Raw genomic sequence first — 19523 nt, 5'->3', positions numbered from 1 at the left:
CTGTCAGGGTCCCACCGCGTTTAGGGCAGCTTGGGTACTTCCCAGCAGTCTGGACTGATCCTGGTACGTACAGGGAAAGGAAAATTAGGACTTACCTGATAATTTTCATTCCTGTAGTACCAAGGATCAGTCCAGACGCCCGCCCATTTCAGTGAAGAGTGTAGAGTCCCGCAACTGTTGTTTTTTCGTGTTTTTCGGGTTCCGTTTTTACGGGCACTTGCTTGTTTTCATGGTTTCCTCGTTTTTTCCACATGTTCATATACGTTTCATCTTTATATTGAGCTAGTCACAGAATTTGCCATTGTTTTCTAATTTCATACTGCTTTGTTATGGATTATACTGGAGGATCGCAGGGGGCGCACCAGGGTATATCAGTGGTGCCTTTTCAGTTTCTCTCTGACTCCATCTGCTGGACGGGAGGCATAACCCAGCAGTCTGGACTGATCCTTGGTACTACAGGAATGAAAATTATCAGGTAAGTCCTAATTTTCCTATACCACTTTGGACCTTTCTCTTTTCGCTGATGTATCTGAAAAATGTTTTGTCACCATTTTTTATCTCCTTGGCAATCCTCTCTTCCGCTTGACTTTTTGCCAACTTGATTAATTTCTTTGTCTCCCTCAGTTGAATCAAATATTCTTCTTTGTGTTCCTCCCTTTGGGATCTTTTATATTTCTTGAATGCTGTTCTTTTAGCTTTAATTTTGTCAGCCACCTCCTTTGAGAACCAGATAGGTTTCAATTTTCTTTTGCTTTTCTTTATGTTTCTAACATATAGAGCAGTTGCCTTGGTGATTGCTCCTTTTAGATTGGTCCACTGTTGCTCCACATCTCTCTCGTTCTCCCAGCCTTTTAGTTCTTCCTCCAGGTACTTACCCATTTCCTCAAAGTCCGTGTTTTTGAACTGTAAAACTCGGGTCTTTGTGGTTCTTTTCCCTATTCTTTTAGTGATATTAAACCATACCGTTTGATGATCACTGCTGCTGAGGTGGGCGCCCACCTGGACATCAGAGACATTATCTCCATTAGTGAGCACTAAGTCGAGTATAGTTCCTTCTCTCGTGGGTTCCAATACCATTTGTTTGAACAAAGATACTTGCATGGCATCCACTATCGCTCTACTATTTTTAGTTTCTGCAGATGGGATTTTCCAGTCTACATCTGGCATATTAAAGTCACCCACGATCACCACTTCTCCCTTCTTACCTATCTTATGGATGTCTTCAACCAGATCTCTGTCCAGCTCTTCCTTTTGGTTTGGAGGCCTGTAAACCACTCCAATATAAATGGACGCTCCGTCATCTTTTTTTAGGTCGACCCATAGTGCTTCTTCCTTGCCCCAACTTCCTTGCAGCTCAGATGCTTGGATGTTGTTTCTGACATAAAGAGCCACACCTCCCCCTTTTCTATCCTCTCTGTCCTTCCTTAACAAGTTGTAGCCTGGTATTGCCATATCCCAATCATGAGATTCTGTGAACTATGTCTCTGTGACAGCAACAATGTCCAGTTCTGCCTCAGCCATTAGGGCCTGCAGATCTGGGATTTTGTTTCCCAAACTATGAGCATTTGTGGTCATAGCCTTCCAGGTACTCTCTTTAAGGTTATTGCTTTTCCTGAACTCCTTATAAGATATTAGTTGAGATTTGTTATTCACTTCACTCTTTCCTTTTGCAGTTGTGCCACTGTTGACAGAGTTATCCATCTCAATTAGATTTTTCTTTTGGTTATGGATCTTGAAATTCTGCATGCATTGTGTTTGTTTTCTCTTTTCTGGTAACACTTCAATGTTTTTCTCAAGAACTTCTTCAGTTTTTAATATAGAGAAGGCTTTTTGTTCTTTTTGTATTTGGTACATTGTGTGTCTCCTCATCACAGGTCTAATTCTACCAGAGCCCACTGTATTCCTGGATTTTAAATAATTTCTTAATGACCTGTTTGAGTGGGAGGGTGTACCTGTTGGCTGTCCATCTGTCAAGAATGGGTGACTGTGGGTCCTACCTGAGCCTAATGAATCTCTTTTTCTTGACTTCTGGTTTCTCTGTGATGTTGGGGAATTATTTTCTGAGTAATGCAATGTGGGTGTAATTCTTGTAATTGAAGCTAATTGAGCTTTAACCTCATTCAGCTCCTTTTTCAAGGAAGATAGTTGTGCACAAATTGGGCAAGCTCTAAGTTTCCAGATGCTTTCCCTCAGAATAAAGGCTCCACAGCAGTTACATTGGATAATCCTCATTTTGGTAAGTTCCACAGCAGTTACATTGGATAATCCTCATTTTGGTAAGTTTTGACATTTGATGAATAGCAATTTTGGAAATACTAATTTACCTTGTTGCCATTTATGAATCTAGGCAGGTTATATAAGAAACACAAACCTAGGGGTAGGGTGGGAGGGTGTTAAACAGGTAAAGCAGACTAACAGCCCTCCCAAATATCTATTTCAGTTGTGCCTTTTTTTTTTTTTTTAAAAAGACAGTGCACAAGTTTTGGCAGATATAATGCCCTACTTCTAAGCACAGATAACAACAGATAACAACCAAAATGGACTTAACTTTAGCAGGAAAGGTTCTGGTTCGTTTGAGATCCCAGCTCCAAAGTGAATTCAGTTCCCAATGCACATGAGGCTCTGGCAACTTAATCCAATTACTGCCCCGCCTTACAAACCCAGGCTGAGGAGGAAGGGGCTGCTTTTGAACTAACTGAGGGTCTTATGGACATGGTGTGATTGTAGTCCGGGCACTGACAGAACCCCAACGCCATGGCCATGAAAAATTTGAGCCGCGGTATGGTTGACGGCCTGTAGGCCGCGAGGGCCAAACTCAACGGGAATCGACCAAAAATGGGTAGAAAACTTACCAGAATACCACAGCTTGAAAAAATTGAAGGGGGGACCCCTGTGGGGTAAGAAAAGTTGTAGTAATTCCGTGAGGAAAATTCCTTAACCGTGTGGCTACTGCTGCGCGGAAAAAAGAAGACTGAAGAGGGACACCTGCTGGCTGCAGGTTTAGTGCCATGCTGGGCATGCCCAGTAGGTGCCAGTCAAAGTTCTAGAAACTGACAAAAGTGTTCCGTGATTGGGCTCCATCCTGTGATGTCACCCATATGTGAGGACTACCATCCTACTTGTCCTGTGAGAAATAAAGAATTGTGTCTTTGAAAATTTACTGTAAGAGCATACTGGTTTGCAACAAACATACTGTCTGGAATAATCTGTGTAAGTGTCATTTGTAATCCACACAAATCTGCTTTTTTAGGGGATCAAATACAAGCCACTGTATATGAATAAGAGAGCTTTGCAGAAAAGGAGGGGGGTGATGGTGGGGCAATACTAAACCTATCTGAACTATAGCAACAACATAACAGATTATAAAAAAGGTCAGCAACGATGTGTTACACACAAATAGTAAAACTAAAGGAAACAAAAACAATCCAATTCAATGGTTTTCCAAGTTGAGTTTTTTTATTGCTACTTTAATTCATTTTTTCCTAAAGACAAAAAAACCCAAACTTGTAATTATATGCAGATAGCTACAAATAGCCGCATAGAAAAGTCATATATATCTAAAACAGTATACAAAAAAAAGTTATAAAGCAGCAATAAAAATACCTATATAAAAACTAGCAGTGCAATGATACAACAATAAGCAGCTTTACATAAAAATACAGCTTTTTAAATAGAGGAATAGCACCATCTTCTTAAAGAGGACATTGAGAAAAATGTAAACTTAGGTAGATTCAAGTATGTAAATTCTGTGTCCTCAACACTTGTACCAGAACATAAAGTTTCAGAAATCCAGAACATCTTATGCACTTTCCTCAGTGCAAAACCCAAAATTCCATTTTCCTTCCAGGAGAATTTTTTTTTTATACATATAGAGATTAGAGTGCCATTGTGTTCCCCCAACTACATCTGTCTTCCATCCAGAGAAAAAAACCCCGATAAACAAGATACTATCAACAGATCATACTTATTTGGCTGGATTCTCTCATGTTATCACAAGGAGCAGAATGAGGATACAAAGGTTACAGGTGGCTTCTGACAATTAAGTGGCAAATCTGCTCTCCCAAAGTATAAAGAATAATATAAACTTAAGAGTTAGAACGGTCACAGTATTACAATCTTTAAAAATTGTAGTGTTTAGTAGAACACAAGAGATGTGGTTTTACAGTGTTTCCCCATCTTCTCGTTATCCAACAATTACTGTTCACATTATATAAACAGACAGATGTAATTAGCTCAAAGTGCTTTCCCTCAGCCATGAGACCAGACCAAGTCTATCTTAACACATTCTGACCTGTGTTACTGCAAGAACTATTACATGCCAAAGAACCCTGCAGAAGGGACACGTATAGCATTTCACTACTTTTGGTCAGAGCTAAAACATGAGATTGATGTCTGCAGATCAAACAGTTCCCACTGGATGAACAATTGGGTACAGCCATCCAGACATTTGAACAAAAACCTCAGAATGAAACCCAGTCTTGTGGATTTAATTTTTGCAAAAAAAAACCAAACACAACCCAAGACTATAAATAGCTTTTAAACCCATATAGATATAGCAACTACCTATAATGGATTTCTAATAAAACCTTCAAAAGTCCCAAATTTACCCAGAAAGTTGTTTACGAGCTTTAATGCCCAAGTTTGTGAGGGTTGAATGTCTGAAGAGAGGAAAGTGTCTGGGTGGTAACAGGAGTTGAAGCCTTGGCAATCAGGCATCTGATCATGAGTTTTAGGCCTGCTAATTCAGCCATTTTTCTGTGCAAACATGTTCTCTCAACATTAACCTGGCAATCTTCAGAGAATATGCAAGTGTGCTCAACTTCTTTCAATACAAATTTCAGAAACCTTTCAAGGTTCTCCACATACCAAAAGCTGCCATCTAGCTGTTCAACAGACTGCAAAATCCTCTTAATGTTGACATACTGAGATTCTGCAGCATGGCTTGCTCAGACTGTAAAATTATCACTGCAGGTTTGAAATGTTTGTATTATTTTATATCCACGAAGGTTACATCCTGAATTCATTTATATTTCCACAGCTACTCCCCCCATACTACATTTCCTTTCAAAAACAAAGAACAAAATAAAAGCCAAGAAAGCTATTGTTTCCCGTGTGATTTCATGTTAGGGACACCATCCAAAAGGCATGTTCTATTGTATTCCTATAGCTCTTCTCATAAGAAATTAGGGAAAGAAAATAAAAACAAGACCCCTACACAAATACTTAGCAGCATACACAAACTCGGAAGTTCCTCTGTCCTGCTTTCAAGCACATGCACCTGTATTTATATGTACTCTCAGATCAGATGAGCTGCATCAAATACTGACTCAGGACCTGATTTACCACTGTATCTATGGAGAAAACTTTGTAAATCAGGCCCTGTTCTACTGGGTCTGACTAATCTTGGAGCACCCCCCTAGCTAGCCTGCTTTTCAGGATATCCGCAATGAATATGCACACAATAGGAGGGAGTGCATAAAACTCATGTATATTCATTAGGGATATCTGGAAAACTAGACTGGTTTGCAGTCAATACCTCTATTGCCAGGCATTAAAACAAATGTTATCCATGCTATTTTTTTTGGTTTACCCAAGATATAAAACCCGAAAGGTTTTATACACTGTCACTTATGCTAAATTTTTTATCATGCTTGTGATACTACTGGGAAAGATGTCTCGTTATCAAGCTTCCAACCATACCTGTCCAAATGCCAAGCAGCTTCCTGTAAACAATGTCAGAAATGAAAGGGAAGCTCTGTTCATACATTGGTCCCATGCATTTTAACATATCTGAAGGGAGATTTTAACTTGCCCAAAACAGGCTGTTTAATGATAAAAATTTGAACTTGCAGCAGAGCACCTCCCCACATGACAACCGATTCCTGGCGGCAGGGAGAAAGACATAGGAAGTAGCTCACAATGAACGTAAATGGAGCTTCCAACCGGCAGTAAAGTTAGGAAGAACACCCATTTGAGGGGGAGGTAAACTTAGTATCTAGCAGCTCTGAGATATGTTCACAACCAGGCTCTTTCTTGGGTAGTACCTACTACAGGATTTCATGTACTCAAACATGAACTTAAAAGCTTTTTTCGTTTACATTTCCAAATTGCTGGACTGCATGTTACGTAACCTAGAATTAATGCATAAACAAATATTGGTACATTAACAAAAGTTACAGAAATTTAAAAAAAGTTTCGTCCTTCTGCATACTTATGTTTTATAAGTCACAGGCTCTTGAAAATGTGTGCAAGATACACTATAGCACGGCTGACCAACATTCAAGTAATTGTCCTGAGAACAGTTATAGTCTAGCAGAACTTGTGTGCAAGAGTTTGTATATGTAAACACACACACAAACTCTTGTACCCAAATTCTAGTAGACTAACAAGATGTTTTTCTTTGTGAGGCAGTCCTTTCTTCATAGTGTAACAGTGCTACATTAAACATCAAGCCATCATCCACCTGGCAAGCCCAAGGTGGGAGAGAACAATCTGAAAGAAGGTCTCTAAAAGCACAGAGCTTGGGTAGAAATGAACACACTACATTTACTGGAGTCAGGACCCAATTCAGCTGCAGCATGGAAAGTTGTGTTGGCACTTGCACCATCACTGTGCCAGATTTACTCAGCTCGGAAAAGTACAGAAGGCTTGACCTAGTTAAGTGCTAAACTAGTTACTTTATTCAAGCCACCAGTCACCTTGTAGCCTGCTTAGAAACTGTAAGGAGTACTAGGTCATTTTTAAAACAGTAAACTACAAAATTAAAAGTCTCCAACAGTTGCATTACCTAACAGGTATTAAGCATATGACTAATTTACCATTATTTTAAATGATCCTGACAATGCTTGGGTGGAGGTGGAGGGGGAAGTTATCAGAAGCAGTGTATGGAAAAGTGACAATAGTTTAAATCATCACTTAACAATGATCATTTGAAAATGAAAATAAGGATGAAATGGGAATTTCGGTTCACACTGCTTTCAGTCCATGGCACCGCTGGGAATTTCCAGTCTTCTCTGGGCAGAGCTGGTGTTTCTGTTGTGAATCCCTTCACTTTTCCTCCAAGTGACAGGACCACAGAGACTGCCAGGAGTTTTAAAAAAGGTTTCACGAGGTGCTGGGCAAGGGTTCTTCGGCGTTTGAGGGGTAGGTGACTATTTGAAAAAGAAAAAAAATAAGAGGCAATAAGTAAATATTTATGCAAAGAGCCCCCTGCAGCTGTGGAAAGCAACATATTCTGACATGCCGCCACATTTCCTACATACTACTCGAGCTAGCCAATAGCAGCCCAGCCTATGAAACCAAGCAGCATGCCAAGAAAAAGGATCCCAGTGATAATTATTAATGCTCAATAGACTAAAGGATAAGACTTTATATACTGTTTAATCAGCTGACATTTAAACAACCCTAATCCCTCTAGCTGGATAGTGTCACCTTTGACCGAGGTATTCTGTGGCTACTGCACCAGGAAGCATCTCTTTTCTGCCATCACCAAGAACCAATCTGCTGATGTCATGAGTGAGTGCCAGGTTAAGACTTCCTTAATGATTTTCAGACTGTTACCAGTGTATGGGCATTGCTAGTTCCTCAAACTCTTACCCAAAGACAGGACAGCAAATAAAAATTAAATATTATTGTGTTTATTTTTAAATGGTACATTTGTGTAGTTAGCACACTCTTTCAGTTCCTACTTGCTGCTAGTGCTTACATTTTAGAAAGTTCCTTCCACTTTGATTTATAATGGTAAAAGCGTTAAATTCATTGGGATATTACTGTGATTGTGAACTAATATGTACAGAATGCCACCACTCACAGGCTCAGAGAAGGTGATACACACCTGGTGTGGCCATAGGAAGAGAAACACCCATTACTCTAAAAAGCTTAAGAAAAAAAGCTATGGTGTGGAGGTGGGAGAAAAAAAATCAAGAATACAGGCAGGTTGACGAGTTGGCCATTTTGGCTAGCACTGCTCTAAAATGTTTACATTAAGAAAAGTGATTTTTGAAAATGTTGAACACACAAATTAGCACTTGCATGCACAAAACAGCATGCAAACACATTTACACAATTTTAAACATGTATAAATCGGGGTCCATGAGTAAATTTGCATGTATAAAAAAGGGGTGGGCCAGGGAAGGGAGGTGAACATTTGTGTGCATATGTTGCTATTTTGCAACCTGCCAAAGTGATGCGCACAAGTATTTTACTTGCATATATTCACTGCTGCTCAGTATCAGGTGTACATGACTAAACATCTTGAAAATGAAAAAGCAACTGGTCAGGGCAACCGGGTGATATGGGGGAAGGACTTCAGGCTGATGAGCCAGGAGGATCTTCATGAACTGCAGATGGACTGGGCGAACTGGTAGACTAATTGGTAAAACTGGTTATTTTATTGCCTCGCACATTATGAAAACCCATCTTGTGTATGCAAAGGCTGACTTAGGGTGGGGGGAGAGGAGGGGCTGTAAAAAGCATCTAATTAACAAGAGTGAAATCTACTCGCATATCCTTTTAAAATTTGAAGTACAAATACATGAATATATCATTTGCACACTCTTATCTGACTAAATAGCAACTTTGTTGCTACTTAGACAAATTTGCACATCAGATAAGTAGCAGCATTTAACCGGATAAAGTGGAATAGAGCCAGATAAGTAGTAGCAAGTGCTATTTAGCTGAATGTGTCTGAAAAGCACTACTTGTCCATCCAAGTAGCGCTTTTCCAACTTATCCAATTAAGGGCTGCTACTTAGCTGAATATATCAGCATTTGTGCGCGCATATATAACATAATAATGACGGCAGAAAAAGATGAAAGGGTCCATCCAATCTGCCCAGCAACCACTGCTCTGTGCAGGCTACCCCCATGCCTTATGTTAAGGGTACTAAAATTTATAAATCAGTCATTGTAGCTTGAACATGCTTTGCTTTTGGATTTGGCCATACAAGCAGTCCTGTACTTTTTTCCCTGATGTCTGCATATCAGTATTTCGGCTCGTGTCGGGGGCCCAATGTTGACTGTCTGTATCCAATTCCCCTTTTTCCTTCCTGCCGAAGTGAAGAGTGATGTTGCAGTTGCATCAAAAGCATCAAGGCTAATCAGTTAATGGTAGTAATCCCCATGCCTTCTGATTAAGAGTAGTAACTACTGCTCCATGCAGGTTAAAGCAAGTTTGCTTACCATAAACAGTGCTTTCCGTAGATAGCAAGATGAGCTAGCCATGCAGTCTGGGTAACATCATCTGATGGTGACCATGCAGACCTCTCTCCAAGAATACAGAGCTTTGCTCTTCTGTTTACGCATGGTGGTTCCCACATGATTGTGCGTGCTGCTACTCAGTTTGTAATTAAAGCATAAAAGGCAAGTGTCGTCTCATGAAAGGAAAAAAGGGGCTGTCCAGTTCGCATAGCTAATTCATCCTGCTTATCTATGGAAAACAGCATTTATGGTAAACAATTTTGCTTTTTTCTGTGGATAAACAGACTGAATTAGCCATGCTGTCTGGAAAGTCCCAAGCTGAGGGTTGTCCTTTATTACATGGTATAGAAGGGACTTCCTTTTTTTTTTTTAAAAACACACACGACTCCCCCCCCCCTCCCTCAGTGGATAGTCCTGCCTTGCTGACTACATTATTTAAGACTGCTTGATTTACTACACTGTCAGAGGTTGAAAGCTGGTTGAGGCAATAATGAGCGGTAAAGGTATGTATTGAGGATCAAGTGGCCGCTCTGCAAACGTCTTTGATTGGAACATTGTGCAGATGTGCAATTGAAGAGGCGGTAGCATACTGAGTGTGCCTTAACTGAGCTGGCCAACAGAAGCAGCGCAGAGTTATAGCCGTGCTGAATACAGTAGGTGATCCAGCTGGACAACGTTCTCTTGCTCATTGCTGCTCCTAATGTATTTGGATTATAAGAGACGAACAGCTGTGAGGAGTGTCCGTGGTCCTGTGCCCTTTGTTTATAGTAAGCCAATGCTCGCTTACAGTCCAAAGCATGTAGATGCTGTTTCCTTTCATTTTTATGTGGTTTTGCGAAGAATATTGGAAGCGTGATGGCTTGATTGAGGTGAAAGGCAGATACTACCTTAGGTGGAAATTTCAGGTGAGTTTGAAGAATTAGCTTGTTATGGAAAAATTGCAAATACGGTGAGAAATGAACCAAGGCTTGCAGATCACTTACCCACCTTGTCGAGGTGACCGTAATCAGAAATAAGACCTTCCATGTTAGGTACTTTAACAGGACTCCAGAGGCTTAAAGGGATCCTTCCTAAGAGCCAAGACCACGTTAATGTCCCATGGAAATGGCAGCTTTCAAAGTGGAGGATGCAGTTGAAGTCCTTTCATGAAACGAGAGATGAGAGGGTGAGCCGAGATGGAAGATCCAGAATCTTATGGTGGGCTGCAATGGTGCTTAAATGAACTCTGACTGATGAAGTTGCTAGGCCTGATTGTAAAAGGTGATGCAAGTAGGTGAATAACTCCTTCAGTAAAGACGGGTTAAGTGAATGAAAAGTACACCACCTCATGTAGCATTTCCACTTATCCAATTAAGGGCTGTCGATGGCTTCCTTACTGAGATAACGATGTTTGGAACAGGCAGAGGAAGGCCCAACCCCTCTAGAATCTCAGGTTCAAGTCCATACCGTTAGAGGTGAAGTGATGAATGGAAAGGGTGAAGAAACCATTCCCCTTCTTGAGTTAAGAGGTCTGGACTGTGTCCTAGAGGTCTCGGAGGTTGAGTTGAGTACTGTATGAGATAGGTATGCCAAGGTTGTCTTGGCCATGCTGGAGCTATGAGTATCATCTGAGCCCTGTCTTGAATGCACTTCGAGGGATAAGAGGAAAAGCTTACAATAGGCCTTCCGTCCATGACAGAAGGAAAGCATCCTGCGCTTGTCTGGACCGGTTAGAATAGAATTTGTTCCGTGGTAGTCCCCAGTTAAAGAAGAGATTGTCAGCCACTGCCTGATCATGGGACCATTTGTGTGATTGAAAAAAACCCCAAAAAATCCCAAAACTCTGCGTAGCCAGTCCACCACATTTGCTAGCCCTGGAAAGTAAGCTGCCTGGAGAGAGATCAAGTGGGGGATGGCCCATTCCCATATTAGAACGGCTTTCCTGCAAATTATCCATGAACTGGGCCCTCCTTGCTTGTTTATGTAGAACATAGCAACCTGATAGTCTGTGTGAATCATTTCAGATCTGTTCTGCAATAAATGGTAGAATGTGATTAGAGCGTTGCTGATGGCTCAGTTCCAATAGGCTGATCTGGTGAGTTCGAGATGACCACTGACCCTGCATTTTGAAATGGAGGAGATGGGCTCCCCACCTTGAGTTGAAGCATCTGTGGGGAGGATCAGCTATTGCAGAAGCTTTTGGAGGGGAGCTCATTCAGCCCAAACTCCCAGTTTTAGCCATCATGCTGTGTCTACCTTCATGGATCTTGTGATTGACAGCCTGGTGGGTCAGGGGCTGAAAAATTTGCAACCATTGGCTCTTCAAGCCCCACTGTAACCAACGCATATGGAAGAGAGTATGAGAAACTACATGAATGGCCACTGCCATATGATGTAGTATCATCGGTATTTAATGTACTGTTATCGTAATCATGCGAAGCAACTAGAAACCCAGATGATAATCTTCTGAGCCCTGTCCTCTGGCAAGAAAGCCTTCAAACAAATGGAATCTATCTTGGCTCCTATACACTGTAATATCTGAAATGGTTTGAGTATAGACATCTCGTAATTGATTAGAAAGCCTAAAGATTCCAGGCATCAATAGTCCTTTGCAGGACTTTCTGCAGTCCTGACGGGTTGGGAGAGATGACTTGTATTCCTTCTTGATGTAGGTGAGCCACAGCAAGACATTTTGCAAAGACTCTGGGAGCAGACAACAGGCCAAAAGGAAGCACCCTGTATTGAAAGTGTTTGGAGTCCATCTGGAAGCAGAGGTACTGCCAACAGGACCAGTGGATTAGGATGTGAGTAAACGCATTCTTCAGATCCAGAGAACACATCCAATCATTGGGTTGAATAAAAGGCAAAATGGACATGAGCGAAGTCATCTCGAATTTCTCCTTCTGAAGGTTCTTCATTAGGGATCAGAGGTCAAGGATGGGACGAATTCCCCCTGAAAGCTTTGGAATGAGAAGTATTGGTAATAGTAGCCGGTGCTGATATGTTCGTCCAGTACCACTTGAATGGCTTTTTGTTCCAACAACTTCTGTATCTCTAGTCTCAAGAGGACTGTTTGAGAGGGAACACCCGGGGGAGCGGTGTGATGGGGGGAGAATGGTATAAGTTTTGAAATCCAGATGATACCCTGCTGAACAATATCGAGTACCCACTTGTCCGATGTTATCTGCTCCCACGCCGAATAATAATGTAGAAGTCTGCCCCCAACCAGATGGTGGGGCCATGGATGTTCCTTGCTCAAAAAGATTATTGCAATTTGGAGGTAGACGCCTATGCCTGCTTCTGCTGCCTGTGGTCTTGCTGATTAGAACTGGACTCATGGCTGTTGATATGTCTACCTTTGGTAAGGTGGAAATTGCTTATAAGACTTCTGCTGATAGTAAGTCTTTCGGTATTGGGGGTAGAATAGTTTAGATACTCTCTGGGTCTCCGAAGATGTTGACAAGAACTGTACTGCGATATTCAGCTCTTTAATTTGGGAGACTGTTTCCCCTGAGCTTGTCTCCGCACAAGTTGTCGCCTAAGCACAGTAAGTCTGCTAGCTTTTCATGCATGTCCTCTCGGATACTGACTCGCAGCCATGCCATGTGATGAGCCGCAATGGATGCTGCCAAGGTATGGTTTGAAGCAGGTGTCTCAGATTTTCCTTTAGGTCATGGAGAGGCTGCAGCGATACTTGCTGTCCTGTTTCCAACAGGATGAAGGGTTTCAGTTGCTGGAGACACTCAAACAAATATTGCACCATATAGATGTGGTGATGTATCCTTAGGTCAACATGCGCTTGGGAAGACTTTCTTCCCAAAGTCATCCAAGAGCTTGTGATCTAAACCTGGAGGAGCATTAGAATGAAGCCTCGAATTCTTTCCTCTTTCCATTGCAGACTCCATCACCTTGGATACATGAGGCAAACGAATACCACCATAAGCTGGAGACTTCTGAAGTCTAAACTTTCGGTTCAATTTCCTTGACAGTGGAGGATTAGAAAATAGGGACTCCCAAGATATCGTCAGCACTGAGTCCAGGACCGCATGCAATGCAGCACTGTGGGATCCACTGGTATGACCAGGCTCTTCAGAAATCTAATCACTTCTGCCCGGGGGTCTGGTATCTTCTGGACTTCTATCGTCAATATTGTACCCAGTTTCTCCACAAATCTGGAATACATGAGATCCTCTGGAAGAGATGAGTGTTCTGGAGGGTCAGAAGGGATGCCCATAGAGGTGGGTAGAGAATGAGCCTGGGAAAGGTCTCCCTGATGGTTTGAAGGTAGAAAAGCAGGACGACCAAGCTCTTCTGCCAGATCCGGCTGAGAAGATATATGTCTCATAGGGCTGTGGAAAAGGTTCTGGCCAATAGGAACTCCCTCAATCTTCCTGGTGTCCATCTCCAGCCCTGTACTCTGGTAAACAAGGTGGTGGAACCCGAGAATGCATGGAGGAAAACAGGTTCCTGATGAAATAAATCTGTTGCAAGGCCTGGCTGGATCGAGATCCTGGAGATAGATAATGGAGGGACTATATCCAGTTCCGCTCTAGTCGGAAGAGAATTCACCTGCGAGTGCCTGCAGCTATTGAATGGGCGGCAAGCCACTAACGTAATATCTGAATTTGGTTTTTGAGGAGTGAATGTTACTGCTTTCAGTGCAGGGCATTTGTCCCTTGGAGAACGGTCCTCTTGTAGAATGGACAATTCCTGCCTCCAATGAGACTGTGTCAAGAGATCTGAGTAAACTCATTGGCCACTCTAAGATGAAGCAGAACTTACAGAATAATGCCTCGATGGCAATGACCAGGGTCGACTAGAAAGGGTGTCCAGGATGGGGTCCAACTCCCTAAAAAGGTTAGGTGGAGTTGTGGGCCCATCTTCCTCTCTTCTTTGCTTCAGGATGTGTTGGCCCAATTCTGAGTCCGATTCATGGGGGTGTCTTAAGCACAGCTGCAAGTTGTTTTTGCTTTGGGAACCAAGGCATGCAAAGGATCCTTATCCCATGCCATGTGCCTCTGGGCCTTAGAAACAGCGTTCGGGGCCCTTGGAGCATCGTGATGAAGCATATTTGCATCATGGCTCTATGTTGTGTTGGTACGGCCATGTGACGGAGACACACAGCCGCCTCTTTGCGTCCCTGCAATGTGTCACTGCTCTCTAGTCATGTGTTGAAGAATTGTGGCCCCCCTTTACATGTTTTGTGTCGTGTGACTGATGCATTCCTGGCATCAGCATATCAAGGTGAGTCGTAGTTAATGATGCTCCCTGAACCAGCACAGAATGAGTTGTACACTGCGGCTCAATCAACCTGGAGGGCACTTGATTGGGAGTTTTTGGTGCTGTCATGGCCCGGGTCCCCGAGGCCTCACTCACCCTAGAAAGGGGGTAGCCTTATGGATGGTCTGGATGTTTTGCCTTGTGCTTTGATGCACCTGTTAACAGTTCCATGGATGCTGCTGTTCTGAGTGGATCCTAGTGGTGTTTTTCCAGAGTTGGAGAAGAACGAGTAGAATGTCGCAGAGATAGAGTGTAACTCCCCAAAGCTGAAGAATCTCCATCCTTCTCCCACAAAGCTGTGATCTTTATGGGCCCTCTGGCACTGCGCTCTAGGAGACATGTGCCTGCAGTCGTAGCATGACAGTCATAATATGCCTGCACTGGCAGTACTTAAATCTGGGCTTCTTAAGACATTGTAGCACTGAAAAATGCTGTTTGGGTGTTTGTGCGAAAAAATGTTAAAAGTAAGATTCTCCAAGGAGACAAAGATGGAGAGGAGAATCTACATATCTGTGCGAAGCGTGGAAAAAATAGAACCGATGAGTACCAGAGCACACAATCACAGAGGAACTGCCATTGATATGCAGCAGAACAAAGCTTTGTATTCTTGGAGAAAGAGCTCCACATGGTGCACTGGATAACAACATCCAGAAAGCAAGGTTAATTCAGCTGGCTTATCAACTGAAGCACCCATGCACCCTTTTCTTTACTTCCAACCTCTAACCCCCTAGGGATCCTCAGTGTTTATCCCATTTTATAACCTGTGCAAATAGTGTCTGCGCAGGTTATCAAACACAGTAGCAACTTTGTGGGCACCCATATACACGCATAAATGGGTGCACGTGAGCAGTTTTGAAAGTTATCCTCTTAGGGCACAATTTTGAGACAGAAAATGGGCCTACAAACCCCATGGGCAAAGTGGAAATCCATTTGAAAACTGGACCAGTTGCTGAGTGGGGCTGCTTTTAATTCTGCCTACTTTGAAACAGATGCAAATATGATGAATGTGTCTTCAGCTATCAAAATGAAAGTCCCATGCATGTCATTACTCCCCCATATTCCTCCTGCCACTACCTGCACTCTGAACAGTGGGTATTCTTTTATCTGAAGTGGTGGAGAATGGGGCTTTTTATACGAGTAAATAGCTTTGAAAACTAAGGCGTCCTCATCTTAAAGGAAACTATGTAAAACTAGGGCACTGGTAACCCCTGAAGGCAGTCAGTACACTTGCTCTGAGGCTTGGTGCTCTCATGTCTAGGATAGAAAAGCGTCAGAAGTAATTTTTCATACCAAGAATAAAGGCTTCCCTCTAGGATAGGCAACAAAGGAAAATTGGTTCTCACCTGCTAAGTTTCATTCCTGTAGTACCAAGGATCATTCCAGACTGCTGGGTTATGCCTCCCTTCCAGCAGATGGAGTCAGAGAAAAGCTGAAAAGCACCCCCTAGATAACCTGGTGTGCCACCTGCGATCCTTCACGGAAGGACCAAGGCATCCACCCCTTCCGACCCGTGCCCCCTTCTGCGACTGAAGAAACGAGCCGCTTTCCTGTTCAGCCGAGTCGCCATTAAGTCCAGCCGGGGGGGGGGGGACACTCCCCATCGGCGCGTCACAAGCCGCATCGCCTCCTCACACAGTTCCCATTCGTCGGGATCTAATTGATGGCGACTGAGAAAGTCTGCCTGAACGTTGTCCACTCCGGCTATATGAGATGCTGCTAAGCGGGCCAGATTGCGTTCCGTCCAGGCCATCAACTTGTCTGCCACTGGCTGACTCTTTGTACCCTCTTGACGGTTTATGTAAGCCACGGTGGTCGAAATGTCGGATAGGATTCGTACAGCCCGGTGACGGACAAGCGGAAGAAAACAGCGCAGCGCTAGGTGAACTGCCCTGGTTTCCAATCGATTTATGGACTTCTTGGCCTCCTGAGCTGACCACTGACCTTGTGCTGATCGCGACTGACAGACTGCCCCCCAACTGGAGAGGCTGGCATCCGTCATCACGATTACCCACTGAGGACTTTCCAGGTCCATGCCCTGAAGCAAGTGATCTGGGGACAACCACCAATCTAGGCTGGCCCTGGCCGGTTCTAGCAGTGGCAAAGGCAAGTGGAACTCCTCCGACTTGGGGTCCCAACGGGAAAGCAAAGCCCTCTGCAAAGGTCTCATATGAGCAAAGGCCCAAGGAACCAACTCCAGAGTAGATGCCATAGAACCAAGAACTTGTGAATAGTCCCACACCTTGGGTAAAGGAAGGGCCAACAGACGCCGAACCTGGGACATTAGCTTGGCCATCCTCACCTGAGGCAGGGAAACCTTGCCCATAGATGTGTCAAAATGTGCTCCCAGAAATTCCAGCACCTGAGACGGGATGGCTCTTGGCGTAATTGACTACCCAGCCTAGCGAATGCAGACAGTGCAAAACCGACTGAACCGCCATCCTCCGATTTTGCTCGATGAGCCAGTCATCCAGATAGGGATGAACTAATATTCCTTCTCGCCGAAGGCACACTGCCACTACCACCATCACCTTGGTGAAGACTCGTGGAACCGTCGCCAGCCCGAATGGTAGGGTGCGAAACTGGTAATGTTCTCCCAAGACCATGAACCGCAGGAACCTCTGATGGTGTTTGCGGATTCCTATGTGAAGGTAAGCTTCCGTAAGATCCAAAGAAACCAAAAACTCGCCTTTGTGGATTGCCGCAATAATGGATCTCAACGTCTCCATCTGAAACAGAGGGTCTTGCAACGCTTTGTTGACCTTTTTTTTAAAATCCAATATGGGTCGGAATGAGCCCTCCTTCTTGGGGACTACGAAGTAAATGGAGTATCGACCGGTCCGACGCTCGGCCGGTGGCACCGAGACAATCGCTCCCAGGGTCTTTAACCGAGACAGAGTGTGAAGAATCACCTGTTTTGCCCGAGACCCGCAATGAGACACTAGAAACAGATCCCGAAGCGGGCAAGCAAAATCCAAAGCGTAACCGCGATTTATAATATCGAGAACCCACTGGCCCGATGTGACCTTGACCTATTCCTCACGAAACAGGGAGAGTCGCCCCCCGATCTCTGGAACGGAGGAATGGGCCGGCACACCTTCATTGGGGAGCTTTGTTGGAGGTGAAACCGTGAGAGGTTCTGTCATGCTGAGGCTGCCTACCACAAAGGAATGTGCCCAGGCCTGAGACCTTGCCGATGTTTGCCGAGGAGCCCCTACCTGTATGGAAACTGCGCTGACCCTGAAAACAACCTCGGAACGCGCCGAAGAGGCGAGACTGCCTGGGCTTGTCTTCAGGGAGCTTGTAAACCTTGTTGTCCCCTCAGGTTTTAATAAGTTGTTCCAGCTCGTCTCCAAACAACAGCTTTCCCTTGAAAGGAAAAGATCCCAGCTGAGACTTAGAACATCAGCCGACCAGTTACGGAGCCACAGAAGCCTTCTTGCTGAAACCGCCAAAGACATGGTACGTGCAGAGGTACGGAGAAGATCGAACAACGCATCAGCCGTATAGGCAACCGCTGATTCCATGCAGTCCGCCTGTTCAGCCTCCCCTGGAGGAAGCGCCTGAGTTGTGAGCAATTGCTGAGCCCAGAGGAGAGTAGCTCTCTTCATAAGGCTGCTACAGTCAGCGACCCTTACTGCAAGCACTGATACTTCAAATATCCGCTTGAGGAGAACTTCCAGCTTTCTATCCTGGAGATCCTTGAGAGCTACCCCTTCCGCACCGGAATCATTGTGCACTTAGCTATGGCTACGACAGCCGAGTCCACCTTAGGAATTTTGAGAAGATCCAAGGACTCACCTGGCAGCAGGTAAAGCTTTACCATAGCTCTGCTAACCCGTAAAGACGCTTCAGGTGCAACCCATTCTCGAACATAATCTGGAAAGGTTTCGGATGAAAAGGAAGTTTGAGGGGGAGCTCTTAGGTCCGATAAAACCGTATCCCCAGAGGAAGAATCCGCCACTGGCTGCGGAAGCAGAATAACCAGTTCCTGTAGCATAAGTGGAATTAAAGGATCTAGTTCCTCCTTGCAGAACAACCGGAGCACCTGCGGATCATCTCCCTCCACCGGAGCGGCACTATCTACATCATCGCTCATATCCACTGAGGAGGGGGACCTTTAGCACGGGATCCGGAGGCGTGGAGGGCATTGGGAGCCCCTCGTCAGGAACTGGACGGGGAAGCCGCGTTCCAGCACTCCCCTGGCCCTCAGCGGCTTAAAAACCTTAGCCGGAGGAGGAGATTGCGTTTCCCAGTCAGCCTCAGCTTCTAAATATGCTTTGTGGAGCAGTAATACAAACTGCAAAGAAAATGGGTGTTGTCGCTTTAAAAGCCCCCCCCCCCCCCCCCCCCCCCCGGAGGCAAAGCCACGGGAGGAGCTAAGTCAGGTTGCAAAATGCGGGGCCAATGAGGGCTCGGCGAAGGTGGGGAAAGCAGTCCTGAGCATCGGGACCCGAATCAGGCAAGATGGCCGTCGTTCTTGCGCCGAGCAGGGATAGGGCAGGCCTCTGCCTCAGAGCTGCCCGACTGCCTCCCAAGCTGTGCGATTGTGGCAGAGAAGGTTTTTGCCCCGAAATCGGCCGCTGCAAAGGCCCCTCAACACCAGGGAATACAGCGGAAGTAGAGGCCTTCGTGGGAGAGCCGGCTCCCCACAAGTCTCACAACTCGACCCAAGCGGCATCGAAAAAACGCGTGAAAGAAGTAAAGTCAGCTGGGTGGAGAAATACACCCCTTCCGGAGGCCCGGGAGTTATCGGCAGGCTAGGGCTGACTAAAAGGTTAGATTGTAATTTAAAAAAAAAAAAAAAAAGTATATTTTAAAACTCAACCACCAAGCAGGGGAATTACCGTCCCTGTGATCACTTTACAGGCAGTAGCACCCACCAGAGGAATGTAGTCTCTGGACCTGTATAGGAGGGGGGAGAGGGACCGGCCCACTGGTAAATCCCCCCCCAACTCACCAGGTTAAGGAACAATTCTCTGGGTACGAAGACCGTAGGGCACTACCCAACCTTGCCTGCCCTTAGGAAGTGCTCAGCACACTTTCCCCCGTTTCTGTTTGCTCCTGTT

General features: G+C 44.5%; 1 protein-coding gene across 4 annotated transcripts in view; it reads right to left on the bottom strand.

The window, feature by feature from the left end:
• Positions 1 to 3440: 3440 nt before the first annotated feature.
• E2F7 (E2F transcription factor 7) overlaps positions 3441 to 19523 on the bottom strand; it is a 77285-nt gene continuing 61202 nt past the window's right edge. For all 4 annotated transcript variants that reach the window (XM_029597139.1, XM_029597140.1, XM_029597138.1 and 1 more), the window contains one exon: positions 3441 to 7151. In XM_029597139.1, coding sequence (XP_029452999.1) covers positions 6978 to 7151 — 174 coding nt within the window. In that variant the 3' untranslated portion in view covers positions 3441 to 6977. The remainder of the gene's footprint in view (positions 7152 to 19523) is intronic.

The sequence above is a fragment of the Rhinatrema bivittatum genome, chromosome 4 (assembly GCF_901001135.1).
Source record: "Rhinatrema bivittatum chromosome 4, aRhiBiv1.1, whole genome shotgun sequence".
Lineage (NCBI taxonomy): Eukaryota > Metazoa > Chordata > Amphibia > Gymnophiona > Rhinatrematidae > Rhinatrema > Rhinatrema bivittatum.
The sequence above is the reverse complement of the archived record's forward strand: the minus strand, read 5'-3'. Positions and strand labels throughout refer to the sequence as shown.